Source organism: Chelonoidis abingdonii, chromosome 7 (genome assembly GCF_003597395.2).
Source record: "Chelonoidis abingdonii isolate Lonesome George chromosome 7, CheloAbing_2.0, whole genome shotgun sequence".
In the NCBI taxonomy this organism is placed as follows: domain Eukaryota; kingdom Metazoa; phylum Chordata; order Testudines; family Testudinidae; genus Chelonoidis; species Chelonoidis abingdonii.
In genome coordinates this window covers 80,416,802-80,443,918 of record NC_133775.1, presented here as the reverse complement: position 1 = coordinate 80,443,918, position 27,117 = coordinate 80,416,802, and the positions used below count along the sequence as shown (strand labels likewise).

The following is a 27,117-nucleotide window of genomic DNA, read 5'->3' as shown; positions in this document are numbered from 1 at the left end:
TCACCTGAATAACAACATGCTTCCAATAATGTTCACAATGTGTTTGAAAGGAATTCAGGATGTTCTGTACCCTATATAACAAATGTATAGATAATTTGCCAGGAGCAGGCTAAGTATTTGGAACAAATTGCAACAGGAGCAGGATACTTTTTGGATTCTAAAAAGTCTTTGCAACAGAGCAGTATCCAGAAGTATTCAGTATAATCGTACTTCAGCACTACATAGTGTAATGTGTTGTCCTCTTATAACACACTGTTAACGTTAAAATATGAGGGAGATTCCCAAACCTGAGCCATTCTTTTTGGGTGACAGATCTCAGGAAGTATCAGAGGGGTAGCCATGTTAGTTTGGATCTGTAAAAGCAGCAAAGAATCCTGTGGCACCTTATAGACTAACAGACGTTTTGGAGCATGAGCTTTCGTGGGTGAATACCATCCATGAAAGCTCATGCTCCAAAATGTCTGTTAGTCTATAAGGTGCCACAGGATTCTTTGCTGCTTTTACAGATTGAGGAACTGTCCCAAACTGAGGTGTCTGGTTTCGGAACAAATTGATAAAACTAAACAGTAATAAGTCTCCAGGACCTGATGGTATTCACCCAAGAGTTCGGAAGGAACTCAAATGTGAAATTGCAGGACTACTAACTGTCATCTGTAACCTATATTTAAATCAGCTTCTATACCAAATGACTGCGGATAACGAATGTGATGCCAATTTTTAAAAAGGGCTCCAGAGGTGACCCTGCAACTGCAGGACGGTAAGCCTCATTTCAGTACCACAAATTGGTTGAAACTATCGTAACAAACAAAATTGTCAGACACATAGATGAACATAATTTGTTGGGAAGAGTCAACATGGTTTTTGTAAAGAGAAATCATGCCTCACCAATCTACTAGAACTCGTTGATGGGGTCAACAAACATGCAGACAAGGAGATCCAGTGGATATAGTGTATTTAGATTTTCAAAAAGCCTTTGACAAGGTCTCTCAGCAAAGGCTCTTAAGCAAAATAAGCTGTCATGGGATAAGAGGGAAGGTCCTCTCATGGATTGGAACTGGTTAAAGATAGAAAACAAAGGGTAGCAATAAATGGTCATTTTCAGAATGGAAAGTAGTAAATGATGGTGTCCCCAGGGTCTGTTCTGGGACCAGTCCTATTTAACATATTCGTAAACGATCTGGAAAAGGGGTAACAGTGGGTGGCAAAATTTGCAGATGATACAAAACTACTCAAGACCGTTAAGTCCCAGACAGTCCGCAAAGAGCTGCAAAAGGATCTCACAAAACTGGGTGACTGGGCAACAAAATAACAGATGAAATTTAATGTTGATAAATGCAAGTAATGCACCTTGGAAACATAATCCTAACTATACATATACAATTATGGGGTCTAAATTAACTGTTAACACTCAAGAAAGAGATCTTGAGTCATTGTGGATAGTTCTCTGAATCATCCACTTAATGTGCAGCGGCAGTCAAAAAAGCGAAAAATGTGGGAATCATCAAGAAAGGGATAGATAATAAGACGGAAAATATCATAGTGCCTCTGTATAAATCCATGGTATGCCCACATCTTGAATACTGCCTGCGGATGTGGTCGCCCCATCTCAAAAAAGATATATTGGAATTGGAAAAGGTTCAGAAAGGGCAACAAAAATGATTAGGGGTATAGAATGGCTTCTGTAATGAGGAGAGATTAAAAGACTAGGACTTTTCAGCTTGGAAAAGAGGTGACTAAAGGGGGGATATGATAAGAGGTCTATAAAATCATGAGTGGTATAGAGAAAGTAAATAAGGAGGTTTTATTTACTCCTTCTCATAATCCAAGAACAAGGGGTCACCAAATGAAATTCATAGACTCTGAACTGGAAGGACCTCGAGAGGTCATGGGTCCAGTCCCCTGCCTCATGGCAGGACCAAATACTGTCTAGCCATCCTTGATAGACATTTATCTAACCTACTCTTAAGTATCTCCAGAGATGGAGATTCCACAACCTCCCTAGGCAATTTATTCCAGTGTTTAACTACCCTGACAGTTAGGAACTTTTTCCTAATATCCTACCTAAATCTCCTTGCTCAGTTTAAGCCCATTGCGTCTTATTCTATCATTAGAAGCTAAGTCAACAAGTTTTCTCCCTCCTCCCGATGATAACCTTTTTGGATACCTGAAACTGCTATCATGTCCCCTTTCAGTCTTCTCTTTTCCAAAATAAACAAACCCAGTTCTTTCAGCCTTCCTTCATAGGTCATGTTCTCAAGACCTTTAATCATTCTTGTTGCTCTTTCTGGACCCTCTCCAATTTCTCCACATCTTTCTTGAAATGCGATGCCCAGAACTGGACACAATACTCCAGCTGAGGCCTAACCATCACAGAGTAGAGTGGAAGAATGACTTCTTATGTCTTGCTCATAACACACCTGTTAATGCATCCCAGAATCACTTTGCTTTTTTTTGCAACAGTATCACACTGTTGACTCATATTTAGCTTGTGGTCCACTATGACCCCTAGATGCCTTTCTGCTGTATTCCTTCCTAGACAGGCTCTTCCCCATTCTGTAGGTGTGAAACTGATTGATTGTTCCTTCCTAAGTGGAGCACTTTGCATTTGTCTTTATTAAACTTCATCTGGTTTACTTCAGACCATTTCTCCAATTTGTCCAGATCATTTTGAATTATGACCCTGTCCTCCAAAGCAGTTGCAATCCCTCCCATGTTGGTTCATCTGCAAATTAGTAAGCGTACTTTCTATGCGAACATCTAAGTCATTGATGAAGATATTGAACAGAGTCGGTCCCAAAACAGACCCCTGCGGAACACCACTTGCTATACCTTTCCAGGGATGGGAACCATTAATAACTACTCTGAGTACGGTTATCCAGCCAGTTATGCACCCACTTTATAGTAGCCCCATTTAAATTTATTTGCCTAGTTTATAGTAAGAATAGCATGCGAGACCATATAATGCCTTACTAAAATCTAGGTATACCACATCCACCACTTTTGCCTTATCCACAGACTCGTTATCCTATCACAGAAAGCTATCAGATTGGTTTGACACAATTTTGTCTTTACAAATCCCTGCTGGCTATTCCCTATCACCTTACCACCTTCCAAGTGTTTGCAGATGATTTCCTTAATTACTTGCTCATTATCTTCCCTGGCACAGAAATTAAACTAACTGGTCTGTAGTTTCCTGGGTTGTTTTATTTCCTTTTTATAGCTGGGCACTATATTTGCCCTTTTCTGTCTTCTGGAATCTCTTCCATCCCCATGATTTCCAAAGATAATAGCTAGGGCTCAGATACCTCCTCTATTAATTCCTTGAGTATTCTAGGATGCATTTCATCAGGCCCTTGTGACTTGCAGCATCTAACTTTTCTAGGTGATTTTTAACTTGTTCTTTTTTTATTTTATCTTCTAAACTTACCCCCTTCCCATAAGCATTCACTGGTTAGGCATTCCTTCAGACTTCTCAGTGAAGACCGAAACAAAGAAGTCATTAAGCATCTCTGCCATTTCCAAGTTTCCTGTTATTGTTTCTCCCTCCTCACTGAGCAGTGGGGAGGGAGAATTAATAGGAAGTAGGTTTAAAACAAACACCAGAAAGTATTTTTTCACACAATGCACTGTCAACCTCTGGAACTCCTTGCCAGAGGGTGTTGTGAAGGCCAATACTATAACGGGGTTCAAAAGGGAGCTAGATGGATTAATGGAAGATAGGTCCATCAATGGCTATTAGGCAGAATGGGCAGGAATGGTATCACTATCCTCTGTTTGCCAGAAGTTGGGATTGGGTGACAGGGCATGGGTCACTTGATGATAACCTGTCTGTTCATTCCCTTTGGGACACCTGCCATTGGGCACTGTCAGAGGACAGGATACTGGGCTTGATGGATCTTTGGTCTGACCCAGAATGGCCTTTCTTGTGTTCTTATAATATCTTAATACCTGTGTTGCATAGCATTTAATTTCAGTGTATTCAAGCTTGTTAGATTGAGATCTCTGGAGTAAAGTAGTTAAATACTTTTGAGGCATTCATATTGCACAGGGGCTGTGTCATGTAAGTACTTAAACCCATTGGTTAATCAGTGAAAATGATCAAAATATATATGCAGGATTTCCCATACGATGAATGGAAGGAAATCTTTAACAAAAGGTGTTCTCCTGTGGGATTCTTAATCCTGGCTCTTTTACTTTGAGATGTTAAAAATCACATCTTTTAAATATTTTGATACCTTCTAACACCATGTAGGCCATTTCAATGAAGTTTCTAATAGAGACATGAACAAAATTTTACAGACTTGATGCCTGACAATGTTTGGGGATATTTTTAGTTCTGCTTGAGTGCAAACATTTTGGCTAAAAATGTTCTTCTCACAAGAATGAAAAACAGGCTTTATGATCAGGCGAATAACTCAAATGAATTTCACGAGCCATGGGAAACTTGTCTAGTTAGCAATTTGTGTCATCCTTCAAGATAAGAAGAATATCTTTTGTTCCATGTGGAAAATGGATTAGCGATGGGAATAAGGGACCCCTATCCCACATTTGATTAATGTTAGGTTATGTGGGATGGGAGTGGAAGTTGAGATAGAATTTGGTTCTGCAGCTAACTGAGTTACTCATAAAAAAAAAATAAATTAGCCACACTGCAACAGTCATTTAAAAGATGTACATAGTAGCAGTAATATTGCCATACATATTTATGGATACATTGTTCATGTTTAGGATGATGATTTCCATATACTGTGCTGGAATTTTAAAATTGCACCTGTCTGGCAGAAGAGTTGCTGTCATGCAGGGTGAATACCATTAAGTATGTTTTTGAAAATATAAAAGAATATTTAAAAGTTCCTTTACCTCAGGGCATGAGGAATTTTAAGGCTGTACAGGTGTGTATGTACTGGAATAAGTAGATAAACTGATGGAATGGCTATCTGTACTCTGTGTTATGCTTTTGTTAGTTATAACCATTTTAAACATGAATTTTGTCTTTTCTACTGAGTTATATCAAATATGAAAAAGGTATTGTTTTGTGGTAACAAAACAATTTCCACATATAAACATGCATTTTGTTATGTTTAATTATTCTCTTCAACTACTGTATGATTCAGAATAAAAAATAAATGCTTTTGTTTTAAGCCCAGACAGAGCAAGGCAGATCTGGTTTGGCTGAGCTCTTGATTTTATCAGAACATCATAGATTTAGCACAAAATTGATAGTTCATACACAGATTATTTTAAAAGATATAGCTGTCTGGAAGGTAGAACTGCCTTAAACATGCCCAAATCCAATAAATAATGATCAGTGAATAATGATCAGTAAATCAGTCAAATTTAGCACTGGAAAAGCCAGTGCCCAGGAGAAATTCTTTCTAAAAAGCTATCTTGAGAATGAGGTGAAAAAGAATCATTGGCCTTAAGATCACTCTGATGGTTGGATCAGCTCCAAGGGGGACACGGTTCAAAAATCCTTCTAGCTCCTGACTTGAAAACACTTTCTGTGAAGCAGCAAAAAAGAATCTAGTTTTCCCATCATTAAAACCAGCTGCTCACAGTGGGACCATGCCTACCAAGGGAGAGTAACAAATAGGTGGCAGAGTAGAAGATAATGGAACAAGACTTCCAAGTACATACTGCAGTGTTAGCCAAAGCCCTGGAAACAACCATCCCAAGGGATGGCCATTTTCCACCAGGGGATCTGGTGTCCACAAAAGATAGGCAATACTGCTCAGAAATTATGCTAAGCTGATTACTGCAAGACTCCACATTATCTATATGCTTGGCAAGAGCTTCTATGGCTTGATGCACAAAACTCAAGGGCTATTTTCTCAAAATTGGATGGTTGCAAGTGCTTCTAAATCTCCGTAGACTTGTCAGTCATGGCAGTCATCACAATGGAAAACATGTGTTTCTCTAGCTGAATAAAGGAGACTTATAGCTCCACTCATGAAAGCTTTAACACCTTTCTGTGGCCAGGGTCTGTTTGGAGTGATTGTAAAATGGTTGCCCAAAATGCAGAGATGATCAAGCACTCACTTCCAATAATGACAAAATGCATCAGGAAGGATTGCGAGTCAAACAAGTCAGCTTTATTTATTCACCTATAGCCACAACAGATTTACCCATAGAGAGGTGGGAAGGTGAAGGTTCTGGAACAGGCATTGGGAGAACAATGATGGAACCTTGAGCAAGCCAGTTTTAGGGCACAAATATTCTGCCAAACTTCCCTGAACACAAAAGGACCACTGTGGGATAGAGGTATATCTCATTACATACCCACATAGGAAAATCCACAAGTCCACTGGTTCATGAAATAAGGATTATGCCATCAAACCAGAGGGGGAGTGAGGTAACCTAAAATATGGCTTAAAATCTTTTAAAGTAATTATCAATGGATATAAACAGCTGTAGAACACCAATTTCTGATGTCCAGGGTAATGGGGGGGGGGGGAAGGTGTTTTAGATCTCAGAGCATGCAACAGGTTTGTCAGTCATCAAAGGCTCAAGATGCACACTCAAATCAATCCTATCCAGCATGCACCATCCAAATCATTCCTTGGGTCTTTCCTAGTTTGTTGAGATATACTTTTCTTAGAAATGTCAAGGATCCACTGATCTGTTGTAACATTGCCCAGAGAATAAATCAGGGACTTAAGTGAGCTGGAATTCCTTATGCATCTTTACATACAACACATATGTACACAGTACATGCAATTCTTAACTTGGTCTGGATTTTAATACTTCTAAGAAAAGATGGTATTTTATGTGATCCTTTCTGTGCCATGTAAAAGTGGAATGGCCAGTTCCCACAAGCTCTCCACAGCTCATATGGCAATGGCCTCTATTTCACAGTGTCATCTGTAGATGTTAAATCTACTGTAGTGTGTAGGGTATCCATCGCCTCACTAAAAATATTTGCAAACTGGTAAACAGAATGGTCCTGATTTAAAAAAAGATACTTGTGATGTATAAAAAAATCCAACTTTTAAACGTCTGTTTTCTCGATCTGATGTATATGACCTACTGCATGAGCAATGAAGAGGGCAAAATAATATGCTGTTACAGTTGTGTTAAGTACTCTTTGAATAGCTGAAGGCTGAGAACTGTCAGAATCTCATTACTCACCTGAGCCTTTCATGCAAATTCAGATCAAGGTTGTCTAATTTCTCCTTGAAGCAAGTTCTAGGCTTCCTCTGAAGACTTGAAGATATAAGATTTTCCTCTCAACCCCAAGAGCATCCAATAGGATATTGGATTATGGCCATCACTTCAATATCCTGGTTTCTTTGCTGATGTAAAACTTTTCCTACATTATAAGATCAAGCATGTGGGCTGGACTTGACCCATCTTTGGAATCTGGGAAATCACTACATCGGATACTCAGCAACTTTTAATACAGTGTTCTGGAATGAGGCAGACTCACAGATGACTAAGAAGGTACAGCTGCGGGACAATTTTTAGGGAGTCTCTCTCGTTTCTGTAGTGCTCTTCTAGATGAATCATTTAGAAACTGTACTAAATTGGTGCTTGTTGCACTTGTCAAAGTTATAGCTTTCCAAAGCAAACTGAAACTCAGTATCTGTGATCAAGACCCAGAAAATGTTAAAGTATTGACTTCTCTGTGCCACTTTATCAATTTCCTCTGTATATCCTTCACTTGTCAGTTTCATTGTCTCCATTGTTCCATGCCATCTATCTAGATGCTTGTTCATAGAATCCAGACTCTTGGAGGTGGATTTCTCTTTTCAGATATACAGTAATGGTCCTAACTCAATGCTAGGAGTGCTCTTGTTTGTGTTTGGGAATGCAGAGCTGTCAAATTACCTTTCTATTTGGTTGCCAGGGCGAAAAATGACCTTCAGGAGGTGGATGTCTGTGTTTCTGACAAGTAGTAAATATTGAATGATTTGCCCAGGTTTCTTGGAGCTGGTTTATTGGTATCTATTTTATACTGTGTGCATGTTTCCCTCCATTATTTACCCCCGCCCAACAACCTCTAATTAAAATTAAGGACTCTGTTCCTTTCCCAAAAGCTATGGATTACTTCCTTAACCAGCAGTTCCCAAGTGATCTGCACAGGTCTCAAGGGACATCCAAGTGGATGCCTCTTTGTTTTTTTTTTCATGATGCTGAGCCCTACCTGCTGCAGCTGGCTCTTAGATATCATGGTTCTTCCAACATTTAGGAGCCAAGTGCAGCATTGGAAAATGTCACTTTCTGCAGGCTGCCCACCAGTGGAGCTGCTGTTCCTAGTGGGAGGAGAGGAGTGTACACACAATGAGGTTGCTCTCTTCATTTATGTCAGGATGTGGAGTGGGGCGTTGGAGTCTAACAACTTAAAAGTGTTCGGAGGCAACTTTATTATTTGTTGAGGTACAAATAAGGCTGGAAAATTGCCAACAATGATGCCTGATTTGTGACATACAATAGATGATGGCATGGTAATTTTATTAAACTTGCCTTAATAACAAATAAAGTCAGCCTAATAAACAGGGCCCTGGTGACTCTTTAAAATGGTCTTTTAATCTTCTGGGTACTTAAGTTTCATGAATATGTATAAAAATTGTTTGATGAAGCTTGTTAGGGAATAAAGATTGTAAGATAAACGTACTGGTAAGCTGGAGGAGTATAACATAAATTTCTGTAATATTATGAAGTTTTTCTAGCCTGCTGAAAAATTAACCTCTTAGTTCTAAAGGGGCTAAATAGTACTTTCCTACCCAACAGAAGATGCCAGTGACTTGAATGAGGACTTGAGGGTTCAGCTGTGTGGGTGTGTGTGGGTGTGGGTGTATACACCACATCATTTTGAAGCCACATTATGCAACAGAAACATGGAGGTGCCAGAGATACAATCAGGTACTCACTTCTGCACACTGTCTGGTTTTCTGTTAATGATAGCTACATCCTCCCCACTCGCGAATTGTGCAGCTGCTGAAAGGCAGAACATGGAAGCGGGTCTTCTGGAGAGTCACAAGAGGCCAATATCTGTAGCAAGGCCGAGCTGCACACCCTATGTAATGTACATAAATTGGTTAGAATCATTTTAAATAGTTTGTGAGCCTTCTAGTGGCCTCACTGTTTCCTGTGTTTCAGGAACGCCTGCAATCCCTGCCATAGTAGCAGTGGAGATATATAGATAGATGTTGTGCATTGTATATACTTAATTGGATCCATGTTTTACCATGAGGTTCCTTCATATTGTTGTGAAAAAAGCAAAAAGGACATCAGCTTGCTGGGTTGAAACCCAGTCTGGGGCTTGTTTTTCGGTTACATTTGCTCATGGCTATTTTTGGATTGATAGATTTGACCTGCTGGTGGCTGCCAATGCATTTCTGCTGAGTTATGATGTTAATTTAGATGGCATATATGCCTCAAAGAGTCAAAGGTGTTAACATAACCCAGTGACTTACTAACACTAAAGAGTTTTAAACAAGGTTTGGGGTTTGGTATACAGAGACCTCAACCTATTTAATACCAGCCAAATACCCATCCGATGAAGTGGATATTCACCCACGAAAGCTCATGCTCCAATGTGTCTGTTAGTCTATAAGGTGCCACAAGAAACTTTGCTGCTATTAAAAAAACTTGTGAACCTTGAATTAAAGATACAAAAAAGAAGGGCAGAAATCATTTGAAATGTAAATTATGTAGCCTTTTATGTTATTTGAAGAGCATTTAGTAATGTATTATACCACAGTGGGTTCGGCTCTGGTGGTTACGATTTGAAGCTCAACAGAGTGAAAGTCACCTCTGCTACTTGCTTCAAATTTAGACCAAGGATAGAGACCACACATACATTTACAAGTACAACTTTAATTAAAGGTTATGATTACCCCAGCATATAGAAATCTTATGAAGACCTATGCACAAGTTACAAATATAGGCCATACTCACATGCTTCAATGATATTTGTAAGGTCTGATGGATGCCTTTCCAATGTATCATCAGTAGCGGGACGGTTCCTGCTGGGGTTTTTCCAGAGAGAACTCATTTTACCCAATCTGCGAGCCCTCTTTTATCTTGTGATTCTGACTCCACCTAACACTCTATGCAGGTGCGTGAAAGTATCCACCCTCTTTTTTCCTTATTTGTATTGTGTGCCTCGATAATATGGGGATACCTTATTTTTCGTAGGTGGTTTGTAGTTCCTTTTATTTTTTTTAGCACTTGAGCACATAGTGCGCCTTGCGGTTAAGGCACATGTTAGAAAAAATGTGCCTCTAAGGCATTTTGTGATCCCAAATTAATTTTATAGCTAATTTGGCCAGGGTGTGTCTCAGGATTAGGATAAAGAAGACCCAGGAGACTGTGAACCTGGAAGCCATGATGGTGAAACTCACTCTAATAGCCAGTTTATCTCCCTAAGTCTCTTTCTTTTAGGGTCCTTTAAAGAAGTGATGGAGTGTTCCACTCCCATTATTTTATCTACCAATTATGCCTGATATCTGACACACCAATTTTAGTTGACTGATTTCTGGTTCTACGCTTCTTGTTTATCAACTCAAAGACTGTGTTAAGATTATGCTTATGTCACCAGGCCTTTTGGTTTGGACCATTTCAGTCTTTGTCACATATTTGACCTTTTCCTATCAACATTTGTTTTTGTAGGTTACTGTGACTTTTTTTAAACCTAAACTCCGTTTTTGAGGTGGAGCTCCCAATTAGGGTAAATTTGTAAACCCAGTGAACACAATAGTTATCCCACCATTTTATAGCCCTGTTAGGAAGTGTGTGTTCCCCTCCCAAACCCATTCTGAGGTTGCTAGCATTGCTAGTGTCACTATCAGGAAGAGTCTTCATGTGAGGGCTTAAAATGTAGTTGATCCCTGCTTGGCAGACAAGGCTCCTTTTACCCTGCCAAATCTTGTGTGCACGGTCGAGAGCTACAATTTGGTACAGCCATGAGTGGAAGATTTATCTTTAGGTGGACTGTGGTGTCTTAGCTGTGGAAGAAGTATTTCCTGTTGAATCAATACCTTCCTTACTTTCCAGTTGGCTTTTTTAAAAAGAAAGTTGGCCACCATATTAAACTAATGTCTCAAATGTAAATGAAATCTTTGTCTTTGTGACTTTTAAAATTCTAAATGAGAACTCAAAGGAATTTCTGTTCTTAGTTCCTAAAATTAAATTTTTTAACAAGCAAGTTGGTGCTGAATGTTGGCATACTCTGAACTTAAAAGAGTTGTGCTGGGTCTTTCACTTGAGTGGCAATATCTCTGCAAAACTAAAAAAGTATTTGACATACATATTTCAGCTATGAAGCTCAGTGATGCTTGTAGTTATCCAGGGGATAGTAGTCTGCCACAGAGTCCTAACAAACTGTGAATGCTTGTCGAATGACTAGCACAAAGAAACTTCAAAAGTCCCTCTGCTCCAGGCCATTTCTTCTTCTTGGGTCTTTGTAGAGGCTGGAATTGAACATTCATGACAATGAATTCCTATTCATGACAATAATTTCATTTTGCTTTTTAGTCCATGATGGTCTGACTATATCTTTTTTTCTACAATGAAAATATTCAAGGGTTGGCTCCTCTCTTAGGCCTGGTCTACACTACGCGTTTAAATCAATTTAAAGAGCGTTAAATCGATTTAATGCTGTACCCGTCCACACTACAATGCCCTTTATATCGATATAAAGGGCTCTGTAAATCGATTTCTGTACTCCACCCCGACGAGAGGAGTACAGCAGCATTCAGTACCCTAGGCTGACATTGAAAGAAGTCAAGAAATGTATGTCTTTGCCCTTTTCTTCACGTGGTGTGGGGGGAACGAGAAGCTATCCTAACCACGCCAGACACTTGTTGAAAACCTACATACATTGAGCTCAGCCAAGAATGCAAATACTTTCAAGATGCGTGGCTGTGGAGAAGCTGGAGTCCCAGTACCCCTTCCATCCATGAGCGTCCATTTGAGTCTACTGGCTCCCGTTACGCTGTCACGCGGCTGTGTATCGGGGATTTTTTCAAACGCTTTGGCATTCAAGTTCTGTAACGGGACTCTGATAACAACATTGATCTCCCTACAAGCAATCAATCTAGTATCTCCCGTACGGTCCATCTGGAACTCTTTTGGATTTGAGACTGCATCGCCGCCGGCTGATCAGACTCACGCTGGTAAACAGGCAGGAAGTAATGTCACGAATGTGTGGCTTTCCTGTTACCTGTCCCGCTGCCATCCGGTTAAGATTGCTGCCAAGCGTCAGTGGTGGCACTGTTGGAATTACCGCCCGGAGGCCAATAACGTCTTTCCGTCCACACTAACCGTAATCTCGATATGTTAATATCAAAAAATTTTAGCGCCAATGTCACCCTAGGTGTACTGAATGCTGCTGGTAGACTTGATGCTGTGCAGCAGTGAAGAGCAGTATCTCGCTCCTCTCCCCCTCCCGGTGGTAGACGGTACAATATGACTGATATCCATCATCGCCATCAGGCCCGTGAGTGCTCCTGGCTGGTCTTAGGTGAGGCTGGCCAGGGTCGCCTGGGTAAAATGGAAATACTCCCAGTTACTCCCAGTAGATGTACAGAAGCGGCTGGTTAACTGTCTTCATCATAGCAACTGGGGTGCTGAGCTTCATCAGCCCCCTCCTTTCCTGTGTAAAGAAAAGTTCCGTACTGCCTGACTGTCATAGCCCTGGAGGCTGCCTTCCCCCTCTTTTGAGTCTCACTAACAAGTCTCTGTTTCTTATTCCTGCATTCTTTATAACTCTATGACACAAATGGGGGGGGGACACTGCCAAGGTACCCAGGAAGGTTGGGGAGGAGGAAACAACGGGTGGCGGTTGTTGCAGGGGCACCCCTGTGAATACTGACATGGAGCGAGCTGTGCTCTGATACATGGTCCGTCTTAAATACACTTGCCCCCTTATTCTAGGCAGGACTGACTCTATTTTTTAGAAACCATAAGGAGGGATTGACTCAGTCCAAGTGAGTCAATCCCAATTTTGCTTTGCTTTGCGTCCCTGGCGATTTCAGCCAGGGGGCACTCATGATAGCAGCGGACAGTACAGAGGAGGAGAGATAACCGTCATTCTCATTGCCAGTTTTCTCCGGCAGTAGACTGTAATAGAACAACTGGTAACCAATCTCTGCGATCATGCAAAAGCAAGTGAATGCTGCTGGTGTTAGCGCTGGAGTATCGCCTCTCTCTCTGCGGCATCCAGTACACGTACGGGACCGGAAAAGAAAAAAGCTGAACGGGGCTCCATGGTTGCTGTGCTATGGCGTCTGCCAGGGCAATCCAGGGAAAAACGGCGCAAAGGATTGTCAGCTGATGTTTTCCCGGAGGAGAATGACTTGATATTCTACCCAGAACCACCCGCACCATAATGATTCAACCCAGAATTCCAAGGGGCGGGGGAGACTGCGGGACTATGGGGATAGCTACGGAAGAGCTACCCACAATGCAACGCTTCAGAAATCGACGTTAGCCTCGGACCATGGACGCACAACGCCGAATTACTGTGCCTAGTGTGGCCGCATGAAATCGAATTTATAATATCAGTTTTATAAAACCAATTTTAGCTAATTCAATATTATCCCGTAGTGTAGACGTGGCCTTACATTGTACATCATAGTAAATCTATCTTAACTGTCTCCCTGCATCAGTCTCATACATAAATTTGTTGTGAAAAACCTGAATATTGATGCTGTGGTGGGAATAGTGTATATTTCACATGCTCATCTCCTAAATTTGTTGTGAAAAACCTGAATATTGATGCTGTGGTGGGAATAGTGTATATTTCACATGCTCATCTCCTACATTTTGCAATGTCCATGCTTAAGGGTATTGTGTCTAGACTCTAATTATGTGTGGGATAGTTAGAATGACTATTTTCCTCAGTTTGAAATCAGGTTATAGAAGTCCGACAAATGCAATTTCCAATAGCTGATGTTAGTAGATGCTTTATTGTGTTTATTTACTAAGGTTCAGTGATTTGTTGACTGCAGGCTTTCTGTTTATTTTAAGGAAATGCAGTATGGATGCTCATCTGAATAAAAAGCTGTAGCACAAAATTCTCTGAACAGTGTTCTAAAATTACACACAATGTTGATAATTTCTCACCCAATATCAGCTGTGGGATGCTGTTTAAAAAGTTTTCTCTTGCTTCTTTTTAGGGATTAAGGGACTGAAATTACCATGATCACTTGATGTGTTAAACCCATGGAACCTCTGGGAATTGTAGCTGGAGTCAATGCTGACAGTTTCAGCATTATTTTACACTCCATGCTTTGTAGGTGGATTGGAGTCCAAATATAGGTAGCCATCCCCTGGCAAAATTACACTTACTAGCTGTATTGTAAGAGAACGGGAAACCTGAAAGATAGGGCAGATGGACAGATCTCTCATGAAAATGTTCCTAAATTCATAGCATTTCCCTGTGGATTACTGGATATCTGGAGGCCCATGTTAATCTACCCCCCACCCCCAAACCTGTAAACCTCTCTAGTTTCCATCTAAGAAATGATGTTTAGGGAATTCTGTGGGGAGTTTATTCATGAAACTTGCATCCAAGTGCTCTCCTGCTAGAGGGAATCATTTAGTTTGGAGTATTTAATTAAAATTAGAGTTCAAGGTACACATCCTGGGTCTTATTCAAATGACATGTGGGTCTATGATGGGAGATTGTCAGTGGTGGACAGCTTGCTGAGGAAGACCATCTGAGCCCAATCCTTCATCAGATAAAGTAACAGAGTTTTACTGCTGACCTCAAGGAATGAATAGTTGGACTATTTAATGGGACATAAAATGTATTAGCACCCACTATTAAAAATTATAATTTAATTGCCATCTTGTTCTCATAGTGATATATCAGAACAACTTCACCAAAATCTCAAATCTGTTTAACACAAATCAGACCCATATGAGATTTAAAACAGTGTGCACATTGGACTGTGCTCTTGTATTTTTGGCTTAAATAGTGTTTTTGTTACAAGCTGTCATTATTTAGCAAGAGGTCTGCAGGCAGCAAAAAAGACTGAGAAGCTAATTTTAATGAAAAAGTTCCTTACCAAACACGTTGACAGTAGGGTTTTCTCCGCCATTCAAATGCTTAATTTTCTGGGTTTACTGAAGTTGTTCCAGCTTTACTTTAAGCTCTTAAATATGAAGTGCATGTTTTATAAGGAAACAACCCCTTAACACTTCTATTGTGGCATGCTCAAGTATAAAGAATTATTTTGGATTTGATGTTTATTAAAATGCAATCTATATATAACTGTACATTCCATTACTTGTGAAGCAGTGGCAAGGACACTGGACTGGGAGTCAGGACACATGGCTCTCATCCTGGCTCTGCCAATTGACTCCCTGCATGACCTTGAAGAAGTCAATTAAGCTCTCTGGCCTTGTCAATGCACAAACTTGCATAGATTAACCAATCCAGAGCACAACCCTATGTGGATAATTTTATTTACTTAGTGCCTTATTTCAGTTTAGCTTAAACCTGTTCCTAATCAATTTAAATTAAACCAGAACACGACTGGCTTAAGATGAAACAAGTGTCCACACAACCTTTTTCCACCGGTTTAACTAATCATTTTAAAATCGCACTTTTAAGTTTGACTGATTCAACTCTATATAGACAAGCTTTCAGTTAACACTGACATCCCACTGATTACCCATCTATAAAATGGGGGCAATGTTTCTTACCTTTTTAAAGATAAGAGAAAAAGTTCTACATGAGTTCCAAATGCTCATTATAAAAACAAATTTGCTTTTAATTAGTTTTATTTATTAGAGTTTAAATATCCACAGGCTGCATAATTTTCCTAAAAAGTTATGCTTTTCAGTTTATTTCAGTTTCTGTGCTTTGTCAGGGTAGAAAGTAAGAGTCAGAATGATATATGGTCAGTCACTGCTTTTATCAAGATCTGTGCAGACAACGGAAGTCAGACGGGAATGATTGCTCTTGGTAATGTAAAGAGCAGATTTTGCATGCTTGTGTGTAAAGGCAATAGCAAATGTTCAGTAGTACCCTGTTGAGTGATGATACACTCTGTGTGCAGGTTAGGCAGTTGTTTAGTATGTGTCTTGTTACACAGCAGAGTTGACAGTATGCACCTATGAAACCCATGGCTTTAGGCATATGTTCTGACTCCCTTTCCTATAGCCCAGGGCCTACCGACAGCTGAAGCAATTTATTATGTAAAATAGAGCTGTATCAGCTGTTAAGACTGTCTTTTGCTGTAACTTGCTTCTCACCTAAATGATACTAGTGAAAGCAACTGTGACAGACCCAAGCCAGTGGGGAGCAGGAGTCTGGTAGAGGGCAAATATACTGGTCACTGGGTGAGTAGTTTTCTGTTCCGTGAGTGACCAGAGCAGGGTCTGCACTAGACTAGTCAGGAACTTGCTAGAACCAATTAAGGCAGACAGGCTGATTAGAACACCTGCAGCCAATCAAGGCAGGCTAATCAGGGCACCTGGGTTTTAAAAGGAGCTCTCTTTAGTCAGATGAGGAGGAGCCAGAGGAGAGGAAGTGCATGTGAGGAGCTGGGAGCAAGAGGCGCAAGAAGGTGAGAGGGAGAGGCTGTGCTGCTAGAGGACTAAGGAGTACAAGCGTTATCAGACACCAGGAGGAAGGTCCTGTGGTGAGGATAAAGAAGGTGTTTGGAGGAGGCCTTGGGGAAGTAGCCCAGGGAGGTGTAGCTGTCTCTCAGCTGTTACAAGAAGCACTATAGACAGATGCAAATCCAAAGGGCCCTGGGCTGGTGTCATAAACAGATAGCTAAGGGTTAATGTTTCTTTTACCTGTAAAGGGTTAACAAAGGGAACCAAACACCTGACCAGAGGACCAATCAGGAAACCGGATTTTTCAAAGCTCAGGGAGGGAATTTTTTGGGTGTGGGTTCTTTGTTCTGTCTGTGCTCTCTCGGCTATGAGAGTGATCTCTATCTCCAGGCTTTTCTAATCTTCTGTTTCCAAGTGTAAGTACAAAAGGTAGAAGACAATAGGTTTTTATATTATTTTTGTATTTACATGTGTGTAGTTTTCTGAATGTTTTAAATTGTATTTCTTTTTGGATAAGGCTGTTTATTCATTTTTCTTTTAGCCATTAACACTGTAATGGTCAACTTGATACAGAGAACATTTTTATGTCTTTTCTTTCCTTTTTATTAAAGCTTTCTTTTAAAACTGTTGGATTTTCTTTTCTAGTTGAGGCTCAGGGATAGGAATCTCTGTGCCAGGGTACGGTCTCTCTCAGGGAAAGACAGGGGAGGGGAAACTCTTTGTGTCAGAGTTGCAAAGCTACCTTTGCAGGGACTCCTATGACTGAGGGTGAAAGAAACTTGATCTCTTCTGTTTTGCAATTCAAGGAATTGAAATAAGTGATTGTCCCAGGGCCACCAGAGAGGGAAGCCTGGAGGAAATTAAGAGAGACACAAGGGGAGGGGATTATCGCCTTTGTTGCTGAGGGACTCAGGGCATCTGAGTCTGGCGGTCTCCCCAGGGAAGGTTTTGGAGAGACCAGAGTGAGCAGGCACTGGAATTCCTGTCTGGTGGCAGCGCTATCAGATCTAAGCTGGTAATTAAGCTGGAGGGTTCATGCGGCACCCACATTTTGGACGCTAGGTTCAAAATTGGACTTATGCTTATAACAGCGAACCCAGCGTAGAAGATGGGACCTGGGTTCCCCCCAAACCTCTCAACTCCTGATCAGACACAGGAGGAGTTGATCCAGACTGTGGGGGAGATCACTGAGGTGAGCAAATCTGCCAATAAGTGCAGGACCCACCAAGGTAGAGGAGGAACTTTGTCACACAACACTTAGGCTATGTCCACAATGGCAATTGAATGATAAAATGTATGTCTTTCAAAGGTGTTCAACTCTCACCCCCCACCCCACTGAAACACAAAAGTTTTGCCAGTTCAAGTGCCAGTGTGAACAGCACGTTGTTGGCAGGAGAGCTCTCCTGCCAACAACACAAATGTTGCTTATTGGGGGTGCCAGTTTTTTGTTGGCAGGAGAGCTGACAAACAGTAGCTACACTGCCTGAATTTTAGTGGCACGGTTGTAATGACACAACTGTGTCGCCAAAAGCTGTATAGTGTAGATAAGCCCTTAGTGTTTCAAAATGAAATAGTGCCAGTGTTGCTTTGTACTTCTAATGTTTTGTTCAGGAAGTTGTTAGCCAAAATACCACTTAATATACACTTAGTTCCCTTACTTTGGATTTGGTGTATTACACAATGCAAATTACAGTTTGCAGAATTATTACACAAAATGCTGCCATTAATTAGTGATGGTGGCAGAGTTTGTGAATAACCAGTGTCCATGACTAGTGAACATAGCACAATTAATTGGATTTTAGGCAGGTCCTAATGCACTTAAATAATGAAATGCAGCCAAGTTCATACCAGGTTCTTTGCTAGAGATGGTGTATGTCAGAGATAACTATCTTTGGATTATTCTTTTTTATGGAAGTAGCTATCTTTGGATGCAGTCCCTCAATAATAAATGGTGTCACAAACACGAAAGCAGAATTTAACTTCTCATAAACCTCTATACTATAAGATGGCTGACAATGTTGGTGGGGTGAAGAGGAGGAGATGAGAGGCCAGAGTGGATGTGCTGGTGCCTTGTACTGTACCTGCAGCACTTTGGTCACATTCTGCTTTTTTGACAATTTTAAAGCGCATTTTAAAATACTCTTTTCTTAAACCTAAAACTGTGCTTTTATTTTGAATTTGTTAGAACTACAAAAGCATCTCTCCACCGTTCCTCCAGCAAGAGGACTAGTGCATCCTTTGGGTATGGTGATAAATGAGAAGCGTATGTCTATCACCAGAAACCACAGAATTGCAGAATAGGATAGTTTCCATATCTGAAAGATGCGCTAATCCTAAGAGGCAGTTCTTAGTATCTATTAGGTTAAGAGGATGAAAAGTAAAAGCTAATGCTCGTATGAAGCTTTCACTTTTGAATGGTCATGCATGGCGGTCTAATGTTTGAATGTTTCTGCTCTTTATCGTGAGCTTATGAACTATGTGTAGCTTTAAAAATATTTGATTCCAGAAGCTGAATATATCTCATCCCTCTTGCAGGAATCTTAGGAGTACAATGTGGGTTTTGATCGTCTCTTCAGGGCAGTTGATGTTAGATGTTAGTGATAACATCAGACATACACTGTTGTTCACTGATGTGTGCTATTGCCCACTCGGGAGGGTAGTGTAGCACATGTGTAATTTGTCTCATGACTAACTTTTACCAAATTTTTATTGTTTGACAAGCAGAATAGAATAGAAATCTTACAAGATGAAATTCACCTCTGAAGTAAAAAGCCTGAGTCCTTGAGCTCCATGTCAGTAAAGTCTTGAAAGATGGATAGGGAGGAGACACAAAACTTCATCTCTTCTGCAGGGCCTGGTGCTTCCAAGCAACATCACAATGACTGTGTTACTACAACTTGTGGGCTGGCCAAACAACTGCAGCTCATCTGTGCCACCTGTCTGGTACACTTGTGGGGGCTGGATTGGTGAAACTGAGGATCCTGTGGCCTCTGGCTTGTGCCCTGCTTACATACTTGCATTACTGTAAAGCCACCTTTTGCTGTGGCAACATTAGAAACACTGTCAGTGGTGTTCATAGTGTGTGTAGTCCACCCCATGGCTATTGTGCTTCCAGCCCCCTTGCATTATATCACTATAAGGCACATGTGTTACAGAAGGCTTTACTCTGGCCCTCACACCATGGAGAAATTCAGAGTATAAAGAATTGACATTTCAGAGCAAAGTAGAGGAAACGTCCTAGTTCACTTCAGTTCATTGAAATGTGTGCACTTCTTCAGTTCCACTAGTGAAACCGTTCCTGGGGAGAGGGTGGAAGGATTTCATTATTGGCCAAAACCTTTGAGTCTCTGAGAGCTACGTATTGCTATTGCATTGTATTAAGTGGACCTTGAGAGTATTAGATGGAATTGAGCTGTATAAGAGGACATATACGTACGAGTATTTGCACAGTTAACACATGATATATTTGTCAATTCAGGTTGCTGCCTTGAAATATATACCATCGGTCCTCCAAGATGTTGAAACAGTCTTTGATGGCAAGTTACTTAGGTGAGCTGCTATTCAACAGCATTTTGTTAGTTGTGTCTGATGTTGTCTGCATGCAAAAGTGTCAGTTCTGTCCAATATGGATACAGAGCCAGATTCTTAGCCTCTGTAAATAGGCATAGCACCATTTAACTCAATATAGCGATGTCAGTATTCACCAGTTAAGGATCTAGCTCATTTTGTTCAATTTGAAGCACATTTGAAGTATCTGTCATGTGTTGTTTACAATGAATATAGAATCAACATCATCTCAGCATGACAACCAAGTTCAGAATCTATTCGAGCTATAGCCTCTCCATACTGTTGTACAGTTGCAAAACATGGACACTGTGCCACTCAGACTGGGCAAAACTGGAGGCTTTCCACACACAGTGCCAACATAAAATATTGGGCATAAAATGGAATCACTTAATTTGTAATGCAGATATTTTTGATTGCTCCAGTCCACAGAGTACTGGGGACATTGTCTGAAAAGCATAAGATGCTATCTGTGTACATGTAGTGAGAATGCCACAAGATATTTGGGTGAATGTTGTTCTCTGGGTGGCTAGTAACATCCGGGTTAAAATTCCACCAACTGAGGGGTGGAAGTGGCCCAGGGGCAGACCCACTATTACATAAGTTCATCGAGTCTGTTCTGATGTTGGACTCTCGGGCCATCAATTCCTTGCCGCCATGCAGGAATGGACCAAATGGCGAACAATCACTATGGCCAACTGTTTAACTAAGTGTTGAAGAAGAAGAAGAATATTCTAGATTGTGAGTTGTATCCTTAAGAGTGTATTATAATACAGTTTAACATCTAGGCCTACTTTTCAAACATTTGTTCAGTGAGTGGAATTAGCAAGTAAAGCAATGCACTTTTGGAGAATAAGTGGCACTACCAAAAAGGCCATGACTCTGGCTGGCTGACAATAGATGTCTTCCTGATAGATGACAGAAGATTTATTGGCCAAAAACTGCATTGTATTGTACATGCGCAATGGGCAAAAATGTAAAATGTTAATCTTTGGGCAAAAATGTCTAACACTTAGTTTTTCCCTCTTAACAGTTGGTCTTTCTCCCCTGATAGCAGTCTTAATACACAGCAAAGTACAAGGAAATGTCTTGAATATATTTGTTAAGCTTTAGAGGTATTTTACTAGTTACTGCTCTTGCTATCTGTCATATTAGCATAAGAAATTAATCTAAATTGTATTTGTGATATTTTCTCCTTATCTGCAGCCAACTACTGTATGAGTTTTACACTTGCATCCCACCAGTAAAACTACAGAAGCAAAAAGTGCAGTCCATGAATGAAATAGTACGCAGCAACCTCTTTAAAAAACAAGGTAAATCCAAATTACTTTCAGATTTTAAAGTGAATGTGTTTGAGATTGACTCAGCGGTTTTAATCTCTCCATAATTTTATTTGATATAGAGTAGTTTGAATGATAAGAATTATGTAAGTCCTCTATCTGTAAAAGCAGATTAAGTTGGCTTCTGGTTGATCCTTCTGGCCAAGACAATTAGTTTGCAAAGGCATGGTCATTGGACCAGAACAAAGACTAGGTAGACCTGTGAAGGGTTTTTTGTGAGTGCTTATTTTAGTGGTAAAGTGTGAAGATTGAGAAACCTGTTGTGGCTACCTTCAAATCCATTTTTTAAGATATACAGAAATATAAGAATATTTAACATTTTAAAAAAAATCTTAAATCACTTCTGCAAATGGGACTTAAGCTCCTAAATCAGTTAGATGCTTTTGAAAAACTTGCCCCAAATGTTTGTCCAATGCAGGGATTACAGGGGTCAATCTTTTGGGGGTGGGAGGCCAGGGGCACGGGAGGAGAAAGAAAACAAGATCAAAACCTAGGGTTGCCAGGCGTCAGGTATTCAACTGATCAGCATGCTGACCAGGCCATTAAAAATCCAGTTGGTGGCACAGTCGGGCTAAGGCAGGCTCCTTGCCTGCCCTGGCTCTGCATGGCTTCTGGAAACAGTGGTATGTCTGGCTCCTAGGCAGAGGTGTGGCCGGGGGTTCTGCATGCTCCCCCCACCCGAAGTGCCAGGTCTGCAGTTTCCACTGGTTGGGAACGTGGGCCAATGGGAGCTGTGGGGGTGGCCCCTGTGGACGGGGGTGGCATGCAGGCTGCCTGGCTGCTTCTCCACCAAGAAGCCAGAGGGACATACTGGCTGCTCGTAGGAGCCGCCTGAGGTAAGTGACACCCTTGGTCCTTTCCCCCTCCTGCACCCCAACCCTCTGCCCCAGCCCTGAGCCCCCTCCTGCACCCAAACTCCCTCCTTGAGCCTGCACCCCAACCGTCTCCCTCACTCCAACTCCCTGCCCTAGTCTTGAGCTCCTCCCAGAGCCTGGACCCTGCATACTCTCATGCACCCCAACTCCCTCCCAGAGCCTGCATCCCTCTCACATGACAAACCTCTTGGCCCCAGCCCGGAGCCCCCTCCTGCACACCAAACCCCTCATCACCAGCCCCACATCAGAGCCCTCCCCCCTGTGCCATGACCTCCTACCCCAATCTGGAGACCCCCCCCCAAACTCTGAATCCCCTCACTTGTGGCCCCACCCTGGAGCCTACACCCACAGCCCAGAGCCCTCACCTCCTCCCACACCCCAGACCCCCTGCCCAACCTGGTGAAAATGAGCGAGTGAGCAAGGGTGGGGGAAAGTGAGTGACAGAGGAAGGGGGGAATGGAGTGAGTGGGGGCTGGGCCTCGGAAAAGGGGGAAGGCAGGGGGCAGGGCAAAGGTGTTCAGTTTTCTACAATCGGAAAGCTAACAACCCTAGCAAGACCAATAATCACATGAATGGAGAAACCAGGTCATGTCCCTTTAAAAGGAGGTATTTGAGAAGATAACAGTGTTATGACAGCATTGATAACACCATAGGGTTGGAAAAAAGTAGGGAGAACACTTCTAATAGACCGTGCTTTTGACATGTGGACCTGCCACATATGAGGGACAAGGGGAAAAATAACCAGAAATGTGAAATATTCACTTTGATTACCTGTAGCAGCTAAGCTGATTTTTTTCCTGAGTATAAAACTATTGATGGGTTGTCCCAGGTGTTTTTATCTCTCTCATGAATAAATCTTCTTTTAGTTAGTCTATTTGAGTCTTCAGTGAAATTGAGGTTAAGTCACTGCTGTACGTTCTTTGTTGCCTTCATTAAAGGGAAAGATATTCTTTGACTTTGCTACGCTAGAAAATTTAGCATCTTTAGTTCACCCACTGTCCTGGAAGCTACCATGCAGGCAAGGCTCAGTGGCTTTTAACATTGTGTCACATATCTCTGCTCCGAGCAGGTGTAAATGACAGCGTTAAAAATGCCAGTGCTCACAACAGCCTTGTCAGTGCTACCACTCCCACTGTTGCTACCACAGGTGGGAACGGTTTGCCAAAAAAAAGTATTGTACATCAGGCCTAATTGACTGGCTTCATTAACCTCAGGTCCAATATCCGTGGCTCACTGTATGAATAACAAATAAGGCTCTATTCTGTCCTTTGTAGGAGTAGCCGAGCTTGTTGCTATCTCTGCTTCATATTGGAGCTGAGCAAGTCTCAGTAACTTGGAAAGGGCACCTAGTCTGCTCCAATGGGCTGCTAGCTGCTCAGCGTTTCCACTTGTGACAATTTATAAAACAAATCTGTCATGATCCTGGGAACTTGACAACAACAGTGACTCTGTCTGGTGTTGTAGAGGAGCATGCCAGAGTGGAATGCTTCTGCTCATCGCATTGTACAATGTTCCCAGAATAGTCATAGGCACAGATTTAAGCACTATGGACAGATGGAAATGCAGCACTGTCATAGAGCTTCTATAGGGTGCATGCTGTTGAGGGCGAGACTTAGATTGTTAGCTAAAATAGTAACAAGATACTTCATCTAAAGTCCATTGTGTTTTCAGGACACTGAGGACTGTTTAACCAAGTTAGCAGTCATGAAGTTTTGTATGACATGCAAAATTTTCAAGTTTTCTATGTAATATTATGTGGTCTTTAATCAGTACTCTTGTTAGTGATTTCATGCACTTAGCCTTTGATTTTTACTACTAGCTTATCACTAAAACCTTGTGTATAAACCACATCAGCACCTTGTTTCAAGCTATTAAATCTGAGTGAAACAGCATCTAATCTACAAATGAAAGTTTTGTGTACATAATTGAACTGCAGTAAATATGTCTAGAGCAATTTAAGAAGTCGGAGTAGTTACAGACAATTTGTCAGAAACAAAAACTCTTTTGGCTAGAGAGGTTGTACAGAGAGGTACTTGTAGGAGGCTGCAATGAATGTGAAAGTCTCTAGATCATATTTCCAGTTGGTTGCATTATAACACAAATTACAAAGCCAAAAAGAAAGTGTTGGGATAAAAATGCTTGTGTGGGAAGGCACAAGTAATGTTACTGACAAGCAGTAAGTGGACAGTGCTGGGCTAACTCCAAGAAATTACTCAGTGTAAGTATATTCAATATCTGTGCGCAAATGAACTGAGCATATAGGTGTGAGATACCAGCAAGTGGTACAGCACCTCAGGCTATGAAGATTTGAACTCCTCCTCATCTCCAGGCAACACCAGGTGTTGCCAACTGTGAGAACATCCAGAGATTTCTAGCAGCAGCAGCCTAAATCTAATTCTGTTTTTACTGACAGTATTGGTTCAATCTGTTTTCTGCCTAATCTTTATGCTTCTAGCTAAGTTCCATTAGAGTCTCCAGCCAGATATTTCCTTTGCTGGATAAACAGAGCTCTTCATCATTCTATTCCAGCATATTCAGAGCCAGAGAATCAATCCAAGTACTTCGAACCTACCGTGTGAGAAGAGTAGCTAACTGACCCTTAAAATAATCTTTTAAAAGGGCATGAGACATTTAACTACTCTATATTGGAAGGATTCCTATGGGACCTAGGTATATCAACCTTCTTTTGGGTCTGTTATAGCAACCCCTCATACTGATTCAAAGAAGAGTATTTGCCAGGAGTTAAAGGGTTAAAGGAGCATACAGCACTGTACATCATTCTAGACAGGATGTGACCTAGGGGTAGCCGGGGTCTTACTTTCTGTACTTCTCTTCGATGGCTGTTTGGATAGGAGAGTAGACTACTGTTCTTAAGCACATGATGTAAGGGCTGCCAATCAGTGCATCTTCGCTCCCTGGTGTATTACAGGGAATTTGCTTGAGGTAAAACAACCTCAGATGACCTCCTTTCCTTCCCCTGCCAACAAAGTTATCCCACAGTAACATTAATGTGGCTCTTGGTAGTTTTGTGTAGGTTCTACATGTTAAAAACAAAGTGACTGTCATCTGCAATGCTTAATTTAAAACAAACAAGCAAACAAACAAATTTAAAACTCAGTGTAAGCTTTCCAGAATGGTGAAATCAAAGCCAGCTGTTATAGCCACCCATCAAGTGTATTTAGTCAATTCAGTCTGTCATCTTGAGCACACAGTCCTCTTTCTCAGTGCTATGTTGGTGGTGCTGTTTGTGTGCGACACAAAGTGCTTTGACATTGCTAAAATGAGCTCTGACACAGCGCTCAAGCAGAAGCTTTGATGCTTGAGGCTGGTGAAATGAGTAAATAAAGTTTAACCATGGAAACAGGATGTTTGTTGTTTGTAACCTCAGTTGCCATTTCTTTCCTAAATTAATATTGTTGGTATCACTCAAAACAGTTTTCATATAATAATGTTATGGCAAAAGTAGTAATGAACTACTAGTTATGAATTATTTATCCAAACACTTTTGTGTAAAATTCCACATAAAAAGCATTAAACATACAGATTCTTGTCTGAATAATTCCATATGGGCTGGTGATAATAACATCTGGGTGGTCATTAAGGGCATATCTAAGAAGGAACACTCAGGAAAGTTAAGCTTAAGGAGTCACAGCATCCACAATATATTGCTGCTCTAATATCTCCCTCATAAGGTTTATGTAGTGCATCATGCTGTTGGAAGACATACTGACATGAATTTACAGCCCTAACTCCATTTTATTGAAACTTGTCTGGGAAATACTGATTATTATGGAGAGGCAGATGCACCAATACTTTCCATATAATTTTTCTCCTCACTGAAACACATGATAATCACAAAGTCAGATTGTACTATTTACTTGGATTGTAAATGCTTTGGAGCAGAGACCATCTTTTTATGGTCTGTGTTTGTAAAGTGCCTAGAACAATGAAGTGTTGGTCCATGACTGGGGATCTGAGATACACTTGAAGTACAAATAAAAAAAATGCTTTTGCAGAAATCTTTTATTTACAGACGATCTTTGGTAAGACAGAGCTTCAGGGACATCTTTCAAATCCAACTGCAATTCAAGCTTACTCTACTTAGACCCGCTAACCTTGAAAGTTTGCTTGCTCACTCTGGAGCGGGTCAAAGTAGGGAGAATTTCCCCATTTTTGTGTGTGTGTGTGTGTGTGTGTGTATCAGTGTGGATCCCATTGTAGATGTGCATGTACCTTATGTGCACAGTATGAGTCTTTTTGAATGATAGAGTCCATCAATGCTGTTTATGTACCCTGTGCCACCTCATGCTGTCACATGAGGACATAAAGGAAAGAGAGGCTGCAGCCATCTCTGTTTGTTCCCTCTTACCATTTGAGCATCAAGATGGACCAGTTGTGTCTCATCCACTATCACATTAGCATTTGTTACCCTTCTTTTCATTGACCTCTTGAATTCATTCTTCTCTTCTTTACCACAATATACAGTTGGAATTTTCTTTATATTAAGAAAGAAGTAGTGATAGATTAAAAAAAAAAGAAACTAGATTATTCCCATACACCAGGGTGAGGTGCTTTTCATCAACCACCACACCTAATGATGGACTCTAATCTTTCAGGATTTTAATCCTGTATGTCCAGCAATGACCTCATCCCCCAAAGCAGAAGTCACAGCCCCTGCCTGTTCTGCTTAGCAGAAAGCTACATACTAGACCTATGTTCAATTCGCTTTTCCTTCTCCTTCTGGACCTGTAAGTCCAGAGTTGCTCATATTAAACTCCATCTAGTTATTGTTTATAGTGTTGTAGCCACGCTGGTCCCAT

At 41.0% G+C, this 27,117-nt stretch overlaps 1 protein-coding gene across 1 annotated transcript in view; it reads left to right on the top strand.

Annotated features, from left to right (window-relative positions):
• The window catches only part of DOCK2 (dedicator of cytokinesis 2), a 538,858-nt gene that overhangs the window by 123,915 nt on the left and 387,826 nt on the right, over positions 1 to 27,117 (top strand). The window contains exons 24-25 of the mRNA XM_032803688.2: positions 19,997 to 20,067; positions 21,289 to 21,395. Of these exons, the coding sequence (XP_032659579.1) occupies positions 19,997 to 20,067; positions 21,289 to 21,395 (178 nt within the window). The remainder of the gene's footprint in view (positions 1 to 19,996; positions 20,068 to 21,288; positions 21,396 to 27,117) is intronic.